Source organism: Scomber scombrus, chromosome 4 (genome assembly GCF_963691925.1).
Source record: "Scomber scombrus chromosome 4, fScoSco1.1, whole genome shotgun sequence".
Classification (NCBI taxonomy): Eukaryota; Metazoa; Chordata; class Actinopteri; order Scombriformes; family Scombridae; genus Scomber; species Scomber scombrus.
The window spans coordinates 25,072,688-25,092,566 of NC_084973.1; the positions used below are offsets into that span (position 1 = coordinate 25,072,688).

At 39.2% G+C, this 19,879-nt stretch overlaps 1 protein-coding gene across 1 annotated transcript; it reads right to left on the reverse strand.

Annotated features, from left to right (window-relative positions):
* Window positions 1–747: 747 nt before the first annotated feature.
* Window positions 748–19,056, reverse strand: gldc (glycine dehydrogenase (decarboxylating)). The gene is made up of 25 exons (XM_062416980.1): window positions 18,515–19,056; window positions 18,255–18,333; window positions 15,327–15,462; window positions 14,723–14,887; window positions 14,236–14,313; window positions 13,906–14,053; window positions 13,278–13,474; window positions 13,097–13,193; window positions 12,785–12,890; window positions 12,485–12,624; window positions 11,064–11,144; window positions 10,761–10,858; window positions 10,218–10,302; window positions 10,079–10,120; window positions 9,819–9,961; window positions 8,957–9,032; window positions 6,790–6,915; window positions 5,924–6,073; window positions 4,561–4,673; window positions 4,246–4,384; window positions 3,476–3,587; window positions 3,226–3,321; window positions 2,930–3,102; window positions 2,742–2,822; window positions 748–1,757 (listed from the first exon to the last, which is right to left on the reverse strand). The coding sequence occupies exons 1-25, from the start codon at window positions 18,827–18,829 to the stop codon at window positions 1,620–1,622; spliced, it is 3,114 nt and encodes a 1,037-aa protein (XP_062272964.1). The 5' UTR covers window positions 18,830–19,056; the 3' UTR covers window positions 748–1,619.
* Window positions 19,057–19,879: the final 823 nt, after the last annotated feature.

The following is a 19,879-nucleotide window of genomic DNA, read 5'->3' on the forward strand; positions in this document are numbered from 1 at the left end:
ATTTGGCAGTATGTGGTATGTGCAGCACAAATTGCTCAGGAGTTAGAGTACAGTTATGTAAAACAATTGTCAATCAGTTTCAGACACATGGCTAAATCTTAAATTTTAGTCTATCAACACATTTAATCTGCAGCTGCTGTGTTTTATTTTCTTGGTTAAAAATGCACTGGATCCTACTTCAGACTGAAATGTATCGATTTTCTTTAAAATTGTCGGGTTTTGGACTATTTCTCAGACAAAACAAGCACTTAAATATATAAACTTGGGGGTTTAAGAAATTGTGATTATTTTTATGGCACAAGTGATTAGTACTGTAAATTATCAAGATTCATTGATAATGAATTTTCTTGCAGCTCTGCTGAAAGGCATAAAGAGCTGCAACAGTGTTTCAAAAAAGAAACTGCCATTGAGAAGTATCAAAATTTCCTGAAGCCCAAGTGAGCCCAAAACTGCTTATTTTGTTCAACAAAAATCCCAAAGCAGGAAATTATCACATCTTGGAAATGTTGGATATTTTTGCTTAAAAATTTTTTTTTAAAAAAAAACTTACAATCTAAATAGTTGACAGCTTTTGTTGATGAATTGTTTAAGCTCAAGCCAAATAGAAAGGAAAGATGTGAGTAAATTAATAGAAAAGGGAATCGCAAACAATGAAAAGTGACTAATCACCACTGGATGGCAGTGTTACCTGAAATATGAAAACTTAAAACCCCAAACATTAACGCTGATAGATGACATGAACTCAACTTAAAGACAAATGTTTAATACACTTTTCTACAGACAACATTTTTAGATTAGAAAATATTTCATTTAAAATTAACATTAAGACTCATCTATGTAGTCAACAAATGTCACAACACATTAAAACATTTTCATACAATAGATGCATATTAACAAAAGCCTACAAGAAGACTAACTGCTATGTTTTGTCAGGTATTCGAGAAACAAAAGGCAGCTATTATACAAAACAGAATAGAGGCACCAAGGGTATTTTTTATAGATGTTGGAAGTAAAAAAAAAAAAAAAGCTGTGCTCAGCTCAAAATACAGTGTTTCAGAGTTGTGTTACGGAGCGGCCTTGGTGTCGAAGGGTGCACTTATTTTGCAATATTGGATAAGCAAATGTTGCACCTTTGGTCCATTGGAAGAGTTCGCGTAGGAAAAAAAAAAAACCCTGGAGAAAAGGGTGTGATTAGACGGAGGCATGGTCCCAATGTCCACCTCAAAGACTCATATCTGTTTATGTGAGGCAGCGAGGGCTCGATCAGGGCTGTCCTGTGAAATCAGCAAGTGCTTGAAGATCCTTTTTAAAAGTTTGGACACTTTCAGCAGTGCTTCAGGAGATTAACCACAGTTCACAGGGCACTAGCGTTAAAACATGGATGACCAGGGAAGTCTGAAATTGCTATCATATCAGGAAAGTGAGAAACAATCACTGAATTTTATTAGAGTGCATCTGAAAAACTTAACTTTACTCACAACAGAAATTCTTCTGCTCAAGCTAACGTGATTTCACAGCCGTGTTTACATTTTCTTTGAGCCAGACGGGTGTTTTAAAGTCAGTGAGGGTTCGCTGCTTAAAGCTTAGGCCGGACATTGGGACTGGGCCACAGAGAGCATCTATGAGGAGGCCCTCTCCTCATACGGAGACTCGTAGACCTCCATGGGCGGACAGGTGCACACGAGGTGCTGGTCACCGTAGATGTCGTCGATCCTGGAGATGGTCGGCCAGAATTTGGTCTCAGGCCTGATGAAGGGCTGTAAAGACGAGCGGAGTGTTTCAGTGTAAGGGTTTAAAAACAGGTTTCAGTAAAACTCATCAAAAGTGGTTGGAACGACTATAATTTAAAGTATGCTGTGAAGGAAGTTCTCTTAAGAATTGCTGAATCTCAGTCTTAAGCCAAATTACAAAACAAAACTATTTCCAGTTTTGATAATTTGGCTGAGTTTACATTTTTTTTCAGTGGTATATTCACCAAAATTGCTACTGAATAATTTCTTGTCAACAGAAACGACTAAAACCAACCCTTAAGTGTAGCCAAAGCCTGACACAGAATAAATCCAGTTAAAGTAACATTAGCTAAAAATGACACTTGGGAAATAACTTAAACTTGACACTTTTAAAAAAGATTTCTTCAGTAGAAACAAATGTACAATTAACAGTGTGGGGAGATTTAAAAGTATTGAGAAATTGACTAACACGTTGTTGGTTTTGATATTTAATTTAGACAGTAAATGCAACTAACAAGTTGTGTTTATTATTGATTATTCTTAGAGCTCATTGTGACATGTCCAAGACAAAGATATTCAGTTAACTATCATGTATGACAGAGATAAGCTTCAAATTGTCACATTCAAGAAGTTGCAACCAGCATATTTGTTATTTTTGCTTAATGACAAACAATTATCAAAATAGTTGATTAACTGATTGCAACTAAGTGTTGCAGCTCTAGACTAGAGTCAAAAAGATTCAGTTTACTATCATGTATGACACAAAAGCTTCAAATTGTTAAATAATTGTTGCAGTTCTAAACTATAATTGCTATAGCTTTCTCCTTTATTTTTTAATCTCTTATCCTTTTTGTCCCCTCAGGTTGTGTGTAAGAGTATTAAAAAATAACTAATGTTGTAATTGGTGCTTACAGCCACTAGAGGGCAACACAGACAACACATTTCTCTAATGCACCATCAGCACAATGTAAAAATTTGTAACGTTGAAGTCAGAGTGATGAGGACACTCACCAGGGGGAAAGCTGCGAACTCTCTGGAGTAGGGTCTGTCCCAGGTGGACGAGGAGATGCAGGCCAGAGAGTGAGGGGCCATCTGCAGACACAAACACACATGTCAGGATGTACTTAACAGCTTTATGCCAGTCTTTGTATGAGAAAAAATGGTGTTACAAACATGGACAAATCCAGCCAGTAGCATACCTTCAGCGGGTTAATGCGGGAGTCCATCTGTCCTGCCTCGATGTCTGCGATCTCCTGTCGGATGCCAAGCAGGGCGTCGCAGAATCTGTCCATCTCAGCTTTATCCTCTGACTCGGTGGGCTCGATCATAAGTGTTCCAGCCACGGGCCACGACATTGTGGGTGCGTGGAAACCTGGAAAACAGATATTTTTATATTATTTATATTTTATCTTTATTTTCACACAAATCAGTTAATTCTACTGAACAAAGTATAATTTGTACTACAGCTATATAGAAATGCGAATGTTCGGCCAACCGTAATCTTGCAGTCTCTTGGCCACGTCCACAGCCTCAATATTTGCTGTCTTCTTGAATGGCCTCACGTCCAGAATGAACTCGTGGGCGACAAAACCTGTTCAGACAAACAATAACATGAGGGACAAGATTTTAAATTTGACATAAGCTGATCAGAAGCATTAAGTCTTTGCAAATTGATTGCAGACATCATCCCAAGATATGTGTAAATACATTAACATACACTGATAGAAATTATGTTATTGTCTCACCTTTCCTGCCCCTGAAGAGGACCTTGTAGTGATCTTCCAGCCTCTTGGCCATGTAGTTAGCATTGAGGATGGCCACCTCTGTAGCGTGATGCAGTCCCTTCGATCCCATCATCTAAATACCAAAAACACAGGAGTGATGTGAAGCAGCAATTTCTACACAACAAAGTAAGTTTAAATCAAAATTTGGGTTTTCAAAACTGACAGATGGGTGTAGTATATTAATGGAAATAAGTGTATGTATCACTTTAAAGTGAATACATTTTTTAAATCGTTTGGATACAGACAATACCAATGAGGTCACTTTTTGAACTTTCTCAGTTGTCAAGAAAATATGTAATAAATATTTAATGGCCACTGGATTGTTTGTTTTAGTGTTGAAGACTAGTGGTGAAGAAACATGAAAACCAGAAGGTGCATCTTTCAAACTTGTCCAAAATGTGCACTTAGTATCCCTCAGATACAAATCCTTCGTGATAAACAGAAGATAAAACGTCATGACAACACTTACTAGGCCACCTTGACATTCCCTCACAGGCAGTTTCACAAAAATTCACAATGAGGAAAATGTCCCACCAGGTCAAAACATTAAGTCCAGTTGCCTTTGACTCATTAAGTCTAGAGAAATGTTTTCCACATTACACTGTCAGTGTGCTTTTGCTTCAGAACTACACTAACAACTTTATCTTTTGAGACAGATCCAGTGTCATAGCGCTGATAGGTTGTCTTGTCAAAATAACAAAATATGAATATGGCTGTTGATCCGTCCTGACCTTGATGTAAGCCCAGGAGATTGGCAGTATGGCGCTGGAGCCCCAGGGGGCGGCGCTGATGGTGCCGAGTGAGCTGCTGGTGTTGGACTGCATGGCAACCACCGGGTGGCTCGGCAGGAAGGGGGCGAGGTGGGCTTTCCTGATGTGAGAGCAGATTAATGTCATGAGAACATACTCAAATTAAACTAGTTCAACTAATCCTGGAGACATTATTTAATTTTAAGGATTACAGGATATTTAGCACCTGAGCTTAAATCCAAAACAACTGATGTAAATGTTTAGATGCACTAATTTTATAGTCTTGTCTATACTTACACTCCGATCGGCCCCATGCCGGGTCCTCCACCACCATGAGGGATACAGAATGTCTTGTGCAGGTTGAGATGAGACACATCAGAGCCGTAATCCCCAGGACGACACAAACCAACCTAGAGGAGCGAGAAAAAGAAAAATGAACACTCCCAAATGGCTAAATTCACCTGGAACATTTACCACTTTTCCCCATTTATAACTTGGATTACTGAATAGGAAAGTAAAACTAGTTTGTGTTATTACTCAGTCTCAATTCAAATTTGCAGTCGTGTGACTAATGTTTGTCTACAGAGTGTAGAGTAAGTAAATAATTGTTTTATTGACTTAACTTAAGACAGATGGGGGATATTGCTTAGTCTATAAGGAAGTTCAGCTCCACTAAACCTGCATTAGCTGATTTTTTTGGCCACTTGGGGTCAGTGGAAACTACGCTAAACACATATAACTCTTTAAAATGTTGAACTTGTGAGACGCTTATTTATGCATCCAGAAGTTATGAAGCAACATTATCATTAATTTGGGGTTATGTTTCTGTCTACCTGATGAATGTAAGTCTAATATTCACTCTCCTTTAGCTCTGTTTTTTCTCTCTATCAATCAAATAAGCTGCTAAAGGCTCCGCTATGCTCGCCAGCAAGTTGCCAAATGTGTCTGTTTGCTGTTTGGTGCTGAGCAGGTAGTGCACAGTGTTTTTTAGAGCTTTTTTTTGTGATTTTACTGAGAACAGCTGCCTGCTGCAGCCAAAACAACTCTACGAGAGTGGTGAGAGTGAACCAAAACAGTAAAGTTGCAGCCGGACAAAAAAACAATGGGATGAAACTCACGAGTAAGGCCTCTGACATAACACACTGTCATTTGATCCATTGTAGATATGTAGAATTTTTATTTAAGATTTATTTTGGGCTACAATGATCTCAGGTGATAAATGTCCATAAACTCTTAAGAAAAATGCAACGCTGCAGTGTTATCAGATTTTAACTGGACATTTGAGACGGAATAATAAAAATGCCACACAGAAATATTGAGGTTGCTTCTTGATTATTGAGCATAATTTGGTCTATTTGAGAGTCCTGTGACTGGCTGCTAGGATTAAAATAGAAGAAGTTTGCGTGTTAAAAGTCAGATGGGGCAGGGCCTGTAAGTCTGTCAGGGATTGGTGGAGGGAGCATTGGCGTGAAAAGATCATCTGCATATTACGGAGATCAAAGGTTATCTATTTACAGCCTGATAACAAACACCCATAAACCTTTATCCTAATAGCCTTAAATTTCACAAGTTATTATTTTTTTTATTTGCCATGAACTGGATTTTAAGTTTTTAAACAGCACAGCAGAAATGCTTAGTCGTCATGTCACTCTGGGCTCACCTGGGCGTTCATATTGGCACCGTCCAGGTACACCTGGCCGCCGTTCTCGTGAATAAGTTGGCACACGTCTCCAATTTGCTCCTCAAAAACGCCAAAGGTGGAGGGGTAGGTGATCATCATGGCTGCAAGATTCGCCTTGTGTTTGTCCACCTGTAAGAAAGGGCAACAATTATTAGAAGTTAAATAATATAATGAAAATAGTTTGACCTGTAACTTCTAATCTATACCTAAGGGTCGTTAATTTTTACTTTCATGAGCTTCTTAAATTTCATGATCAAAAGGCCTACAAAAACCTTCAAAACCAGCAGAATATTATAATATAATAAATACAGTTTGACATTTCCTAACATGTTTGATTCCTTATCAGTGACAAAGTTACATAATAACGTATCATGAGAAACATTCAATAAAGACACAAGTTACCTGATTACATGCAGAAAATTCAAACTGTACCGCTCTTTTGGATATCAGCCAATCAACAACTCACATCAATTTAGTCGTAGCAGTGAGGCTGCAGATTGCAACCAAATGAATACCCCTCTTCTCAACCTACACTTCTAAACATGTAGGAGAGACTACGGTGGCCACAAAACTTGAAAGGCTGGGCTATGATTCTTGTTTTCATGTGATTATACACTAATTAAAACCCTAACCCACTAATGAATATTATATTCAATTTCTGCCAGGTCATTTCCAAAAGATGCCGATAAATCATACACACTGATCCTATTAGAGATAATACATTTACTCCTTTTAAACACTTACTAGCAAATGTGAAAGGTGACCCTCATTGCTTTATCTGCCAGAGAAGTCTAATTTCTTCTATACTGTATATCCCTGCTGTAAACTCTTGTCCTAAATCTTACCAGGGTCTTGAGGTGTGCCATGTCGATGTTGCCATCTTTATCCACCTCCACCACCTGCACCTTCATGCCGGCCATCTGAGCGCTGGCTGGGTTTGTGCCGTGGGCCGACTTGGGGATCAAACAGACCTGCAGCAGAGAGAAATATCAATGTAGCAGGACAGACATGCACAGGACACCAGTTAACTAGAATATCAAGAAGTGATATTGATGTTAATTATGATTTAATTCTATTATGTAGTTGTATGAAAAGAAATACTTCCATTTAGGCTATGATAAGAACTTCTGGTCATTAAGGAACAACAGCATTTATAAAGAGAAAGAAAAGCCAAACTGGGGATGAAAGCAACATGTTTTCAGCTAAAAAAAAAAGATAATTATTATTTTATTTATTACTTTTCCTGAGGAATTTTGAAACCCCAACAATCCTGCATTGTTTAAAAAGAGCATGTAAGGAAAGTCATCTAAGGACATTTTAAAGCTGAGTCTATAGCTAAATTTACCATGGCAGTTAATACCACATAATCTGCCATTTTAAAAATATAGAATAAAAATCTTAACTCCATATAAATATATGTTAATATACTGTATGTGCTTAGTCAGTGTGTGGAAATGCTACAACTCTTTGAGGCTGAATTTTGATCTGGCCAACACCCACGATTGCTACTAATGTATAACCGGCCTGCAGGTCACTAATTGATTTTATCCCTTATTAGGGACACTTCTGACATTTTGCAACTTAGTCACACAAGGAAACTGGGGCACTTAGCCCTGTGAGTTGGGTAACACTGACAAATGACTGACTGGGAAAACACTGACAACAGCAAGTCACTGGTGTGACGGGCTCGGCAGTGTCTTAAAACCTCCAAATATGGAATCTTGGAAGCAGGTAACCTATGGTGGGATCAGAGCACTTTCAGCCCCTTTGTTTGCACAAACTGTTGTCAGTTTGGACTTCGACTGTTTCAAGGGATCAGGCCACTATCTAAGATGTGCTTATGAGAGAGCCATTAAAAAACAAAGGCCAAATTATAGTCGAGGAAAAAATACTTGAGTCAGCCAGTCTTTAATCTGCAGCAGCCTCTTATCTTGTTTTGCCCTTGAGCTACTGACAATCAGCATGTCAAAGATACTGAACTAATTTTCAACCATGCCTGAAACATGTTAATCTGAACAATAATCCTGACCATTGTATTAGGAACTCAGGCTGACTCTATGGCTTATGTAAGCCTAATGATAAAATACTGGTAATAAATCATCCATATGTGAGCCATATATAACTATCAGGACTAAGAATAGCACAGAAATGTACATCTTTTCGCTTTCAGTCACTTTAATCTATTTGAAAGCCTTAAAGTTTCATTTTCAATTGGGGTTTGTAAAAGAATACAAAAAGAGGCAACAGCTGAGGCTTCATATATTCTCATGCTGTGGCTCTTAATCTTCTCTTTATGCAGATAATCAGGGCTTTAATCCTATTTCCTCTAGTATTGCTGAGACTAAGTGAATAAAGCAGCTTATTCATTCAGTTATCCTTGAGGGTAACAATTAAGCATTTATAAGAAATATACATACATTTAGCCATTTATTATAAGCAGATACAAGGACATTTTTAAACCTGCAATGATTAGTTGAGTGATAGAAAAATAATCGCCAATCTATGAATTGCTTTGAGTCATTATTTTTGCCCAAATTCTCTGATTGTAGCTTTTCGAATGGGAATATTTTCAGGTTCATGTGGTCTTCTGTGAGAGCAAACCTTTTTTTTCCCACCATTTTACAGACCAACTGGCTACTCGAGAAAACAGTCAGCAGATTAATTGATAATGAAAATAATGTAGTCGTAGTTTTACTACACTGTCATGCATGTTTATATTTACATTCCACTTACAGGTAGTAACCACAGAGTTTATAGTTGCTGGGAGATATATATTAATAAATATTTATATCTACTTAAAAATACATTGTAATGTGTTATGAACCATGTTTTTACTGTTTATATGCGGCTTATAAATGCTACATAGGGGGACTTCAAACAAAGTGTTACCAGCTTGGGTAGGTTAACAGGATCAGATGAAAGCCTAAATGTCTTATTAACTTCTACATGACATTAATCCACACTGACTTCAGTATGAGATTTTTTTTTTTCTCTCAACAGCAGCACACTTACACTCCTGGCATGCTCTCCCTTTGAGTTCAGGTAGGCTTTAATGGCTGCCAGGCCAGCGTATTCTCCCTGAGCGCCACTGGAAGACAAGGCAAATACAACATGGTTATGTACCACACGCACACACTCACATCATTAGCTCAGCACAGTTCAAAGACCAGTGTTTAGACATTACCAAAAGGGGAGCGAAATATGGGAGGAAAAGCTTGCTGTACGATAACTCTCTGGGCCAATGTAGCATGGTGTACTATCCATAAACCCTCGGCTGCTGATAAGTGGTGATAGACAGCTGAAGTGGGTGTGTGTTATATCAATTGAAAACTGAAATCATTTAGTTGCTTGACTAAAGGATACTGACTAAGTCTGAAACCAACTACAAAGTCCTGGACTCAAAAAGGTAAATGCATGGTGCTGGATTCATACTTAAACTAAGGCCTTGTTTCCCTGGTTCTACCTTTTAGTATTGTTACTTACTCAAGCTAAGAATATATACACATAATAACCAATGAATGGATATACATTTATAAATAATGCATCATTGAAAATCACATGCATCACCATTATTTGGCCGATTTTAAAGCTAGCCCAGCTCCAGTACCAGTCTAATCCTTTTAATATGTCCAATAGAACAGAATAGAAAGCCTTTATTGTTAATGATTCTCACATGAGATTAAAAATTAGACAGTTATTTAAAGCCTTAAATGTCTAATAGTGACTTTTTGCATGCAGCCTCGAGGCTACTTTGGAACAGCTTGTAAAAGGGGAAATTAACAGTTAAGCATGACTTTATTTCATGATGTGTGGCAGAATTTAGGTGCTTGGACTCGTACATTCAACTTCTGTGCTGCAACAAACAATGTTTTACCTGTTTGGCTGGAAGGAGATCTTGTCATAGCCCGTCACCTCACATAGATCCTTCTCCAGCTGTCTGAAGAGCTTCTGGTAGCCCTCCGCCTGATCCAGGGGCACGAACGGGTGGATGTTAGCAAACTCCCTCCAGGTGATGGGCTGAAGAAGGAAGGACAGAGAAAACTCAACTTTACAAAAACTACTTCATGCAAGATTTTAGGATGTCTAATTTGTTATAAAGATCTGAGTTTAGGTCAGATCTATTGAATGACTCACCATAAGCTCTGAAGAACTATTTAGCTTCATGGTACAGGAGCCCTGAAGAAGAAAACATTATTTTACCACCAAATTTACATTTGGTGTGATAGGAATTTCAGCTGTCTAAACATGCTTTTTAACTTCAGGTAGGACTAACCAGTGGGATCATGCTGTGCACCAGGGAAAGGTCCTTGTTCTCCAGACGCTTCATGTATCGCACAATGTTGGTCTCAGAGTGGTAGCTGCAGACAAAGATAATCAAAGAAGTGCGTTTGACTCAAGGTTATAATGCTCTAATAAAAATATCTGGTTTGTCACCATTGGCATGTTTATTAATTGTATTAGTAGAAAGGCTGACAATGCATCTTTCCAAGTATATCTCAATGATAATGTCCGAGGACAAACTGAGGACATAGACATAAGCGGCCCTGATATCAGACTGCATTTGTGGCACTAATAAAGATAATATGTCTCTCTGTTGGCTGCTAAAACTGGTGCATGAGTTAAATTGCTTAAAACATGGTGTATCAAGACAACATGTTTCTCTAACATAATAAATAAATTGAGCACTTTGAGGAGTTCCAGTTAGAGGAGGATATTAGGGTTAGTTGAATGATTTTTTTTTTTTTTTTTTTTTTTTTTTTTTTTTTTAAATCGACACCATACTAGGGAGAAAACACTTTAAATGAGAACTACCAACCTGTTGAAGACCTGGTGTGTGAGGTACTTGCTGGTCCTCTTGAATGGACTTCCCATGACCCCTTTCACCCGCTCGCCCATCTTTTCAGCGATCAGCTCCTGAAAATGAATCATTTGAAATTAAAGCAGGTGGTGCTCTACTTTTAACCCAAAAACTAGTATTTAAAAACACTGAGCAACCTCAAAACCAAGAAATAACTGAAATTTAAAACTTTAAATGATGACACTTTAGAAAAATTAATAGATAGAATAATGAGGCAGAAAGATGTGAGACATATTGAATGAACTGTAGCCATCAACTTACAGCTGAGGATTCACATCCAAAGACCCACAGCAAATCATCCAAGTCCCTTTCAGTCACAGTCTCATCCAGAGAGATACCCAACTGTCGACAGAGAAGCAGAGATAAAGTTTTATTCAAAAACAGAAATAAAAAAGACAAAACAATCACACAATATGACAAAAATACTATAAGATAAAATAAATGTCAGGTATTGTAATTTCTTTACAGATACGTAGGATTGGGTGATTATAATTTATCTATTTAAAAATGCTATAAATTCTATGGTTGTTACAGAAATGAAGAGCATCTTAGTTTCCTTGGTTCTTGTTTTTCAGCAGTGTGTTCCTTTCTGGCGCTGCCTACTCCCATTTATCCATGTGTTACAGTAGGACTGTAGATTAAATCCAGTTAATGGAATATTTGAGATTTCTGAAAATAACTGATATGAAAAACATCGAGTTTCACCACAATAATTGCCTCTGACTAGATCGAAAGCTTCCACCTCCCATTTTTGGTTTCGAAATGATCAAGAAGCCCAAAGCACTCTGGATTTTTGCCACAGATGGTTGGAAAATAAACTCGTTTTTACCTGCAAAGTCCGTCAAAGTTCTCACAACACAAGTTTCTATTAGTAAAGTTTGTCCTTAACTGATTTTTAAAAGTGGATCGTATCAGATATTTTTGCATGTTTTGGCTATTTATATGATGAAATATCAGAAACATATGATTTTTTTAAATTAATAAAACAACTAAACATAAAAATATGCAGTGGTGTGCACAAATATAGATGAATAATTAAGGAGGTGCAATGATTACCTGATTATTCTTTTAAAAAAGCCCAAACCGGGAGGATCAGCTTTTTTAATGTGAGAATTTGGTGCTTTCATTGCATTATAATAAAACAAATATTTTGGGGGGTTTCGGTGCTGGTCAGTATATTGCAATGGCCATTTTTCACTGTTTTCTGGTCAGGCCCAAAGGTTTTATTGATTAATCAAGATAATATTTGGCACATAGTATGTATTACATAATTAAAAGAGTAAATAGAAAATTAAGCAGCAAAATACATTTACAAGTTAAACTTTATGTATTGATAAAACATATTTAATCTTTCCTAGTTGGCGATTTGTCATCATTTATTTCCTTATAATCACTCTGTACTGGGCGTTCCTGCTCTTAAAGCTCTAATGTGAATGATGGTGTGCTTAAGCGGCCAGAATTTTCTGTTGGTTTCATTATACTGTAAATAAGTGATGAGGTTTCATATTCTCAGATCAATTACCCTCCAGTGCTGCGACAATGCTAACATGCTGCTTGCAAATTATGCCGCTTTTGTTATTAATTGCTCTGGATTCCAGACATGATTAACAGCTATTCTTTTGTGAATGAAAGCTCACTAAACCGCCACTGAAATGCTTTCCAGGAATACGACTGGTTCTCACCACTCCCTCAGTGTAGACTCTCAGGTTTATCTGCCTCTGCACGGCTCTCTCCAGGATGTCTTTGGCCGCCACACTGCAGTTGATTTTCAGAGTGTCGAAGAACATTTCGCTGTGCAGTCTGTGTCCTGCTCTCTTCAGACCTTAAACAAAGTAAGGTGTGAATGATTATTTATTCAGTCATTCATTCAGCTACCAAATTAAAAAAGGAGAGCGGATTAAAAATTTAAATCGGCTACTTTCAGGGATTTATCCTTGTGCTGTTTCAATGGTGCTTGATTTCAAGTCAAAACAAACATTTACCTTCAGCGAGGATCAGAGCGGCATTGTGCGTCCTCTCAGCGATGTGTTTGAGTCCTTGGGGGCCGTGATACAGTGCGAACATAGCAGCCATGTTGGCAAGCAGAGCCTAGTAGTCAGAGGTTGAACGACAGAATATGAAAAAGAATCAATTAAGCAACAGGAGAAAAAACACACGATTTAAATACCGCAAAATTCTGCTAAAAAAGTAATTATAGAGGCCCTTGGGGTATATTTTGGATCACACACACAATCAGTATATCTTTCCCACTTCATGATTTCTACACATAAAATGAAGTGTGAACTTGGTTATACCTGAGCGGTGCAGATGTTGCTGGTTGCTTTGTCTCTGCGGATGTGCTGCTCTCTGGTCTGCAGTGCAAGCCGATATACTTCCTTACCGGCTGCATCCCTGAAACGCAAACACAATTACTCTTTTTAACATAAAGATCTGTAATTTTTCTCTCTCAGGGGTATCCTGAGCACTGTGTCTTACCTGGTGACTCCAACCATTCTGCCTGGCATCATTCGGACCAGGTTGTCTTTGACAGCAAAGAAGGCAGCGTGGGGACCGCCGTAGCAGAGAGGAACCCCAAACCTTTGGGAACTTCCCAATGCAATATCAACCCCAAATTCTCCAGGGGGGCGCATCACACAGAGAGCCAACAGATCTGTGGCACAGCAAGCCAGGGCCTGGACACGGAAAGAAATGTAAACTGAACTGTGGTATGACTGAGTGAATTAACCCTCTTTGCTCACTCTGACTAATCTGTAGTGTTTTTAAGGATTGACTTAAAATAATGAAAATATACAGCTGTGTCTTCAGCATATAAATGAAAGTGAGCCTGCTATAAAAAAGGGGAATCCAATCACTTCCTTGAGACACCTTGAGGATTACATTTGGATATCAGATATGGACACTCCTCCACTCAGATGGTGATGAATCAAACTCACAATATAACCAATAAAGAGCAACTACAGTGAAAGAAAACAGCACTATCATAACAAAATAGTAAAATAAGTGAGCTATATGCAGCGTATGACAATCACATTACATAAATTCTTTACATTATTGCAGAGTTTTTGTTGCACTTTTACTTGTTTTGTTGGCAAACTTCTCTTACCCCTCCCTTGTGTGCGCGGTCTACGAGGGCAGTAAAGTCTTCCACCCTGCCATCAGTGTCTGGATACTGGAAGAGCACGCCACTCACGTCCTTCCCGCTGAAGTCCATCTCATGAGGCAGCTTCAGCAATGTTTTTACCCCAATGTAGCTGCAACATAACAGTCAAAGGGAGATGTTCTTGATCTATGGACATATAATGGCCTAACATAGTACTAAGAGTACATGAGAGAAAACTATTTTCTGTGTTTTGGTAGCTTTAAACCTGCTTCAGCAAATCCTCTTTTGTATTTAGAGAGAGATCACACATTGACGTGCGTTTATAATACATACTTGGCTCTGGTCTGCACCACAGCAATGGTCTGAGGGTGGCAACGTGGGTCAATGTAGAAGGTTCTTCTTTTGTTCTGTCTGTGAGAAGTAAACACAAATACCTGAGAATGAAAAATGTGGACAAAACACGGTATACCAAGCCAAAAATTACAATTAACACTTTACGTCAAGCATTACAGGAACATTTTGCTACATCTACAAAAAAGGGACCCAAACCCTAAATGTTACTGGTCACTTGCATAATTGGTCGCTCAGAAACTGAAGCTTCTACCCTGCTGCATCCACTAAAAGTCGCTATACACAACACACACATATATGTTTATGTATATAAAATGCCTGCATTTGCCCCTTAGTTCCTTCTTGTAGGCAAGACATTACTTATCCTAAAGTGTAAGAGTAATTATCTTTTATTCATGATGACACAATCCGGAGAGCAAAGATTGCTCTCTACTGCTTGTGTTTGTACAATAGGTCAGTGTGCAAATACCTGTGGCAGAGCTGCATGGCCTCAGCAGCAGCCGTCCCCTCGTCCAGCAGGGAGGCGTTGGCCACAGGCAGGCCAGTGATGTCACAGATCATGGTCTGGTAGTTGAGGAGAGACTCCAGGCGACCCTGAGAAACCTCGGGCTGGTAGGGGGTGTACTGAGTCACCCTGAGGGTGGGAAATACACAATGAATCAACAGAGCAAATTTGGACACGAGGACAATAGCACAGAGTTGGTGGTCATTCAAGGGGCCGACACGGGACAGTGGGTTGCATTGTAGGTCTCCCCCGAGCCAAGAATGTTGGATACAACACAACATAAGTTAGCATGGTTGATTTGGATTTGAGTGAAAGAATATCTTGTTCAGCAGAAAGCCGGAGAGACGCACGTCATCAGATCTCACATGAGTGAAGTTTCGGTAACCTGAAGTCACAAGACTTCCTATAAAGGGCACATTACTCTGCGCCACTCCAATTAAGCTTCAAATGAGTAACCAAACCCTATGAATAAACATCATTATGGGATGAGGGATGAAAAAAAAAGGTCACAGCACTCTCTAATTCTCATACAGTTTCTTCTGAGGGAAGGTGACCTGAGGACACTCACCAGCCTGCATTCTCCAGGAGATTACGCTGGATGGGTGGCGGTACAGAGCAGTTGTAGTAGCCCATGCCGATGTAGGACCGCCATACTTTGTTCTCTGATGCAATCTTCTGCAGAGTCTCCAGCACCTCATTCTCACCTGTAAAATATTCAAACCAAGGATGTAAGAATGGCCACTTTGTGATTATTACTACAACTCACTAATAATATTATTGTTAAATGCTAAAACTTTGCTAACAATAGCTTCCATTAGCCACCATAAGCTATCAAGAAAGGCTGGAGCAGGAAAATCCCTGTATGTATGTAACTGAGCAGTTTATTGCTTATAAATTGAACATTTCTAAGAGGACAAATATGTTATGTTTGTTGTTAAAAAAAAGACAAAAAGGTACAATATTACTTATGATTTAGTCTTTTCAGTTTCTACTTTGGGCTACAGACTGATATAGATATAAAAAACAAACACAAGAGACAAGATCATTTTGTCTACGTCTCTAGTTGTAAGTGACATATCAGGGGGACTTCGACAATCTGGACTGATTTATGGCAGTAATTAAGTTGCATGATTTTTGTTTCAATATGATAAAGTACCTTAATTTTTGCAGGATTAACCCAAAATATAGTTTTCTTATCCGTTTCTTAGTGAACTTTCATAAAATACACTGAATCACAATAAATAATTAAATACACCACAATGCAATTTATCAACCAATTCCTGTCTCACTGGTATATAAAACAATCAGTGATGGCAGGACAAGAAATGCCAAAAGTTCTGATGAGCAGCATCTCGTCTCTCATGTGAGGACCTGCAGCAGTAGTAGTTATTAACTTTAATCGGAGAGGCATGCGATCATTTAGAGCTGCCACGCACTCCACATTTACTCTTAAAACGATTTAGATACGTATATTTATATTTCTGTCCGTGTCACAAGCGATCAGGGAGGAGGACGACCCCCGTGTTGGGTTCTTTCTCGACGGCTGTTATTTAGCCTCATTCCCCACTGCTGTAAGGGAGCACGGCCAAAACACAACCAGCCTCTGAGATTCCTCTGGCCTTCCTGGCTGCCTAGCAACTCCAAGGAATGGACAATGCTGCCCGTCTGAAACCGAGAGTCCCAACTACTCCTGTTTTCAGAAAAGAAAGGTGGGGAGAGGGACCGTTTGCCCATACCCAGTGTACAAGTGGATATTTACAGCTCCTGTGACGGGGGCAGGGGGGGCGAAGAAAATGGTCCGGTGGGAGGAGGTGGTGAATCGACGAAATTCAGTACAAAAAAAAAAAAAAAAATGTGGTATTATGTTTGTTTGTATCTCTGTGTATGTGTGTGTGAGTTTGTTTCAGTGAGGGAGGACTGCTTTCCCATGGTCCCGGAGTTCTACAGAGCAGCAAAAAAAGCCTGATTCAGAACCATCCAGGAGGTCTATTGTTGGGAGAGAGAATCCCTTGCTGGCTTTGCAAACTGAAGCCCTCCAGAGCTGAACAAGCAGAAAAACCAGCACGGCCTCCAGTTTGTTCCTTCAGCATGGCTTGTTGCATTATGAAACCTGACAGACTCAGAGGAAGGCGGATCCGGCTAGGTGAATTTCGGAAAAGCCACATCACCTGAGGATTAATAACTTCTTTAACTCGACAATAATCCCTCCTGAATGTTGTATTTTCCACAAGATCTCCCCAGTGTTAAAGTCAACTCTCTCAAGTGAACAATTACTGCTGAATGACACAAATATATGCTTTAAAAAAGGTCAATAAAGACTCTGCAATAGGGTCACGTTAGCATTTATTCAGGGGGCATAATCATAAACTGAATGTGTCTCAGCACACTGTGCATTAAAGATAACATGTTAAAAAAAGCCTATTTTTAAGGTTGGGTGATGATTCAATATCATCATGTACACTTTCAGGGTCATGAGACAATGTGACCATACTGCTGCACAAATTGATGATTCATAGCTAATGGTGATTAAAACTTCACTAAGTGTAATAGATGGCCATTAACAAAGAATCAATTTGATCACTTACATGTGACTGTGCATGCATTATTATAGGCTAATGTTATTATATTGTCTTTATTTTTCTTCCTATTTTGCACCTTTGCGCACTCAAAATAGAAAAAGCATAAAAATAGCCCACAGTTCAACAAAGCAGAAAATCTACACTCATAATTCATCCTCATTTATTCAGCTAAAAAAAAGGGGGGTGGGGCTTACATTAGACAGAAAAGCAGTTGTTTTATATCTTCTACTAGAGCCAATTTTACTTAAGTCACAGCTTTATCTCTTCTGCTGTTTGCTGGAAATCCCCTCTGATAAGACTGTCTCATAATAATAATGATGATAATAATAATAGGGGAAACAACTCGGGAGGACTGAAATATACACGCATTGCATGGGAGAGAGAGAAAAAGAGGGAAAAGAACATCCAGGCAAATGCCATGAAAAACATACCCAAGTCACCTTATTAGGAAGCCCCTCGGCTGTGATGTAATGTGAACGCTGTAACCAGATTGAACTGGACTTGGGACCGGAGCTCAAGGCTTTAACTTTACACTCCAGTTGCCATCCTATGAGCATCAGGCTTCCCAACAGGAGATTGGTGCCGCTCGCCGAGTTTCGCAAAAACAACTCCAAATATGTTCAAAGGAAGACTTAACAGCGGAGAGCGACCAACAATAGAGGTTGCAACCTACATTTCAGCCACTCACTTGGCTTCATTTGACGCCCAGTTTAATGTGGGGGGAGAGAGAAAGAAAAGAAAGAGAGAGCTGAAGACGAGCCTGTTTTAGTGGTAGTGATTTGATTTACCATTTTATATCGAGGTTGGCACAATTGCATCTTTGGTTGATCATGCAGCTTTTTTAAGTGGAAGGATGTATAAAAAAAAAAAAAAGAGTCACATAAAAGAGGTTATTAAAGCAATACAGTAAAACTTACACACTGGATCATCCATTTTCATACTCCGCTGCATACGGATGGAGGATGGCACTGTGTTTTCGATCAACTGGTCGATCGACTGAATGGGGAAGAATAAAGGGGGGGGGGTTATTATAATTATAATTATATTAAAGCATGCACAACATGCATATTAATATTAGATGAGATATAAATATGCTGCATAAATATTTTCTCACGCCTGAATTGTTTTAGCGCCCAAATTACATTTTTTGTTTTATGTTTTGGTGCATGAATCTTACCTCGAGTCCCAGCACATCCAGCATTTCTCTCTTCTCCCTCTCACCTGGACCGATGTGCCTCTCCGCGAAGTCATCGTGCCGGGGCAGTATCCTCTCGATCTGTCTGGAGGAAGAGGAGGAGGCGGCTGCAGACGTCCGGAGACCCCGGGCTGCTGCTGCTGCTCGGGTCAGGGATGCAGATGCACCGCTGTTTCGGATCCTGCATTGCTGAAGTTTCCAAACCACGCGGCTCTTGCCACTCAGATGCCTGCATGGTGCGCCGGGACTCACCGACTTGACCAGGAAGATCCCCCACGACTTGGCGCAACTCTGCATCTCTAAAAAAAAAAAAAAAAAAAAAAATCACTTTCTCGAGATAAATCCGCAACAAAAAAAAACGATGCAAGCTCTTTTTCCTACTTCTTCTTCTTCTTCTTCTTCTTCTTCTTCTTCTTCTTCTTCTTCTTCTTCTTCTTCTTCTTCTTTTTGTCCTTCTTTTCCTCCCCTCTCTCGCTCAGCAGAGTTTTCCCCCCCAACTTAGACGGATGCGATCCCTGCAGGTGACTCTCTGCCAACTCCTTCAAAACTGCAGAGTTTTATACAACTGCACGGTTGCACAAGCGCGAGCCAATCAGGGCGGAGACAGAGCGTGACGCAGTGACGAGCCCCGGTCAAACAGCTGCTTAACTTTCTCACGTGCCCCACCGACCGACCACCACAGTGCACTAGGATGGGGGGGGGGGGGGGGGGGGGAGCAAACACACAAAAGAGAGAGGTATCACTCTAGAGTTATTTCAAGGAGCAAGGCTCAGTTTCAAAGTCCGACCTGAACACTGACACTCACAGAGATATGGTGAGAGATAATGATGAATGAGTGGAAGAAGAAGAAGGGAGATAAAGTGGCACAGTAGTTTTTATGACTTTCCGAGGCTAATTCACCTATATACACCCAATGAAGTGATAGGTATAGCCTGCTTTAGTTTCATTTACACTCATCCTAACATATCTAACATATATAACATATAAGGACTACTAGCTGGGAAATAAACATAACTGCTGCAAACATTATTAGTATTAGTGAATTATTTTGGTCCTTATCAACTATTTTCCAAATATAGTGAACATAGAAATAAGATAATAAGTAAGGCATTAGCTCAAAAGGAAAACTAAAAAATATTACATTAATTTGTAATTACATTTCACCATGTAACACTCCCTTAACCGAAATGCCTTCATAAGTTTCACTCTTAATCACAATTGTTATAAACTCACTCAGATTCAGTCAGCAGCTGGTTGAAGTCACTGTTCAGAAAGAGAAAGTAAAGCTCCAGTAACAATACAACAATATATAATAAATACCTGTGATATATGACAAAACATATGCTA

Excerpts from the sequence above, each read along its gene's own strand:
- gldc (XM_062416980.1), bottom strand. The coding sequence starts at position 18,829 with ATGCAGAGTTGCGCCAAGTCGTGGGGGATCTTCCTGGTCAAGTCGGTG. Across the intron at positions 14,054-14,235 it reads GTGGTGCAGACCAGAGCCAA|CTACATTGGGGTAAAAACAT; the intron begins GTATGTATTATA and ends GTTATGTTGCAG. Across the intron at positions 4,674-5,923 it reads GTGCCAATATGAACGCCCAG|GTTGGTTTGTGTCGTCCTGG; the intron begins GTGAGCCCAGAG and ends TCGCTCCTCTAG.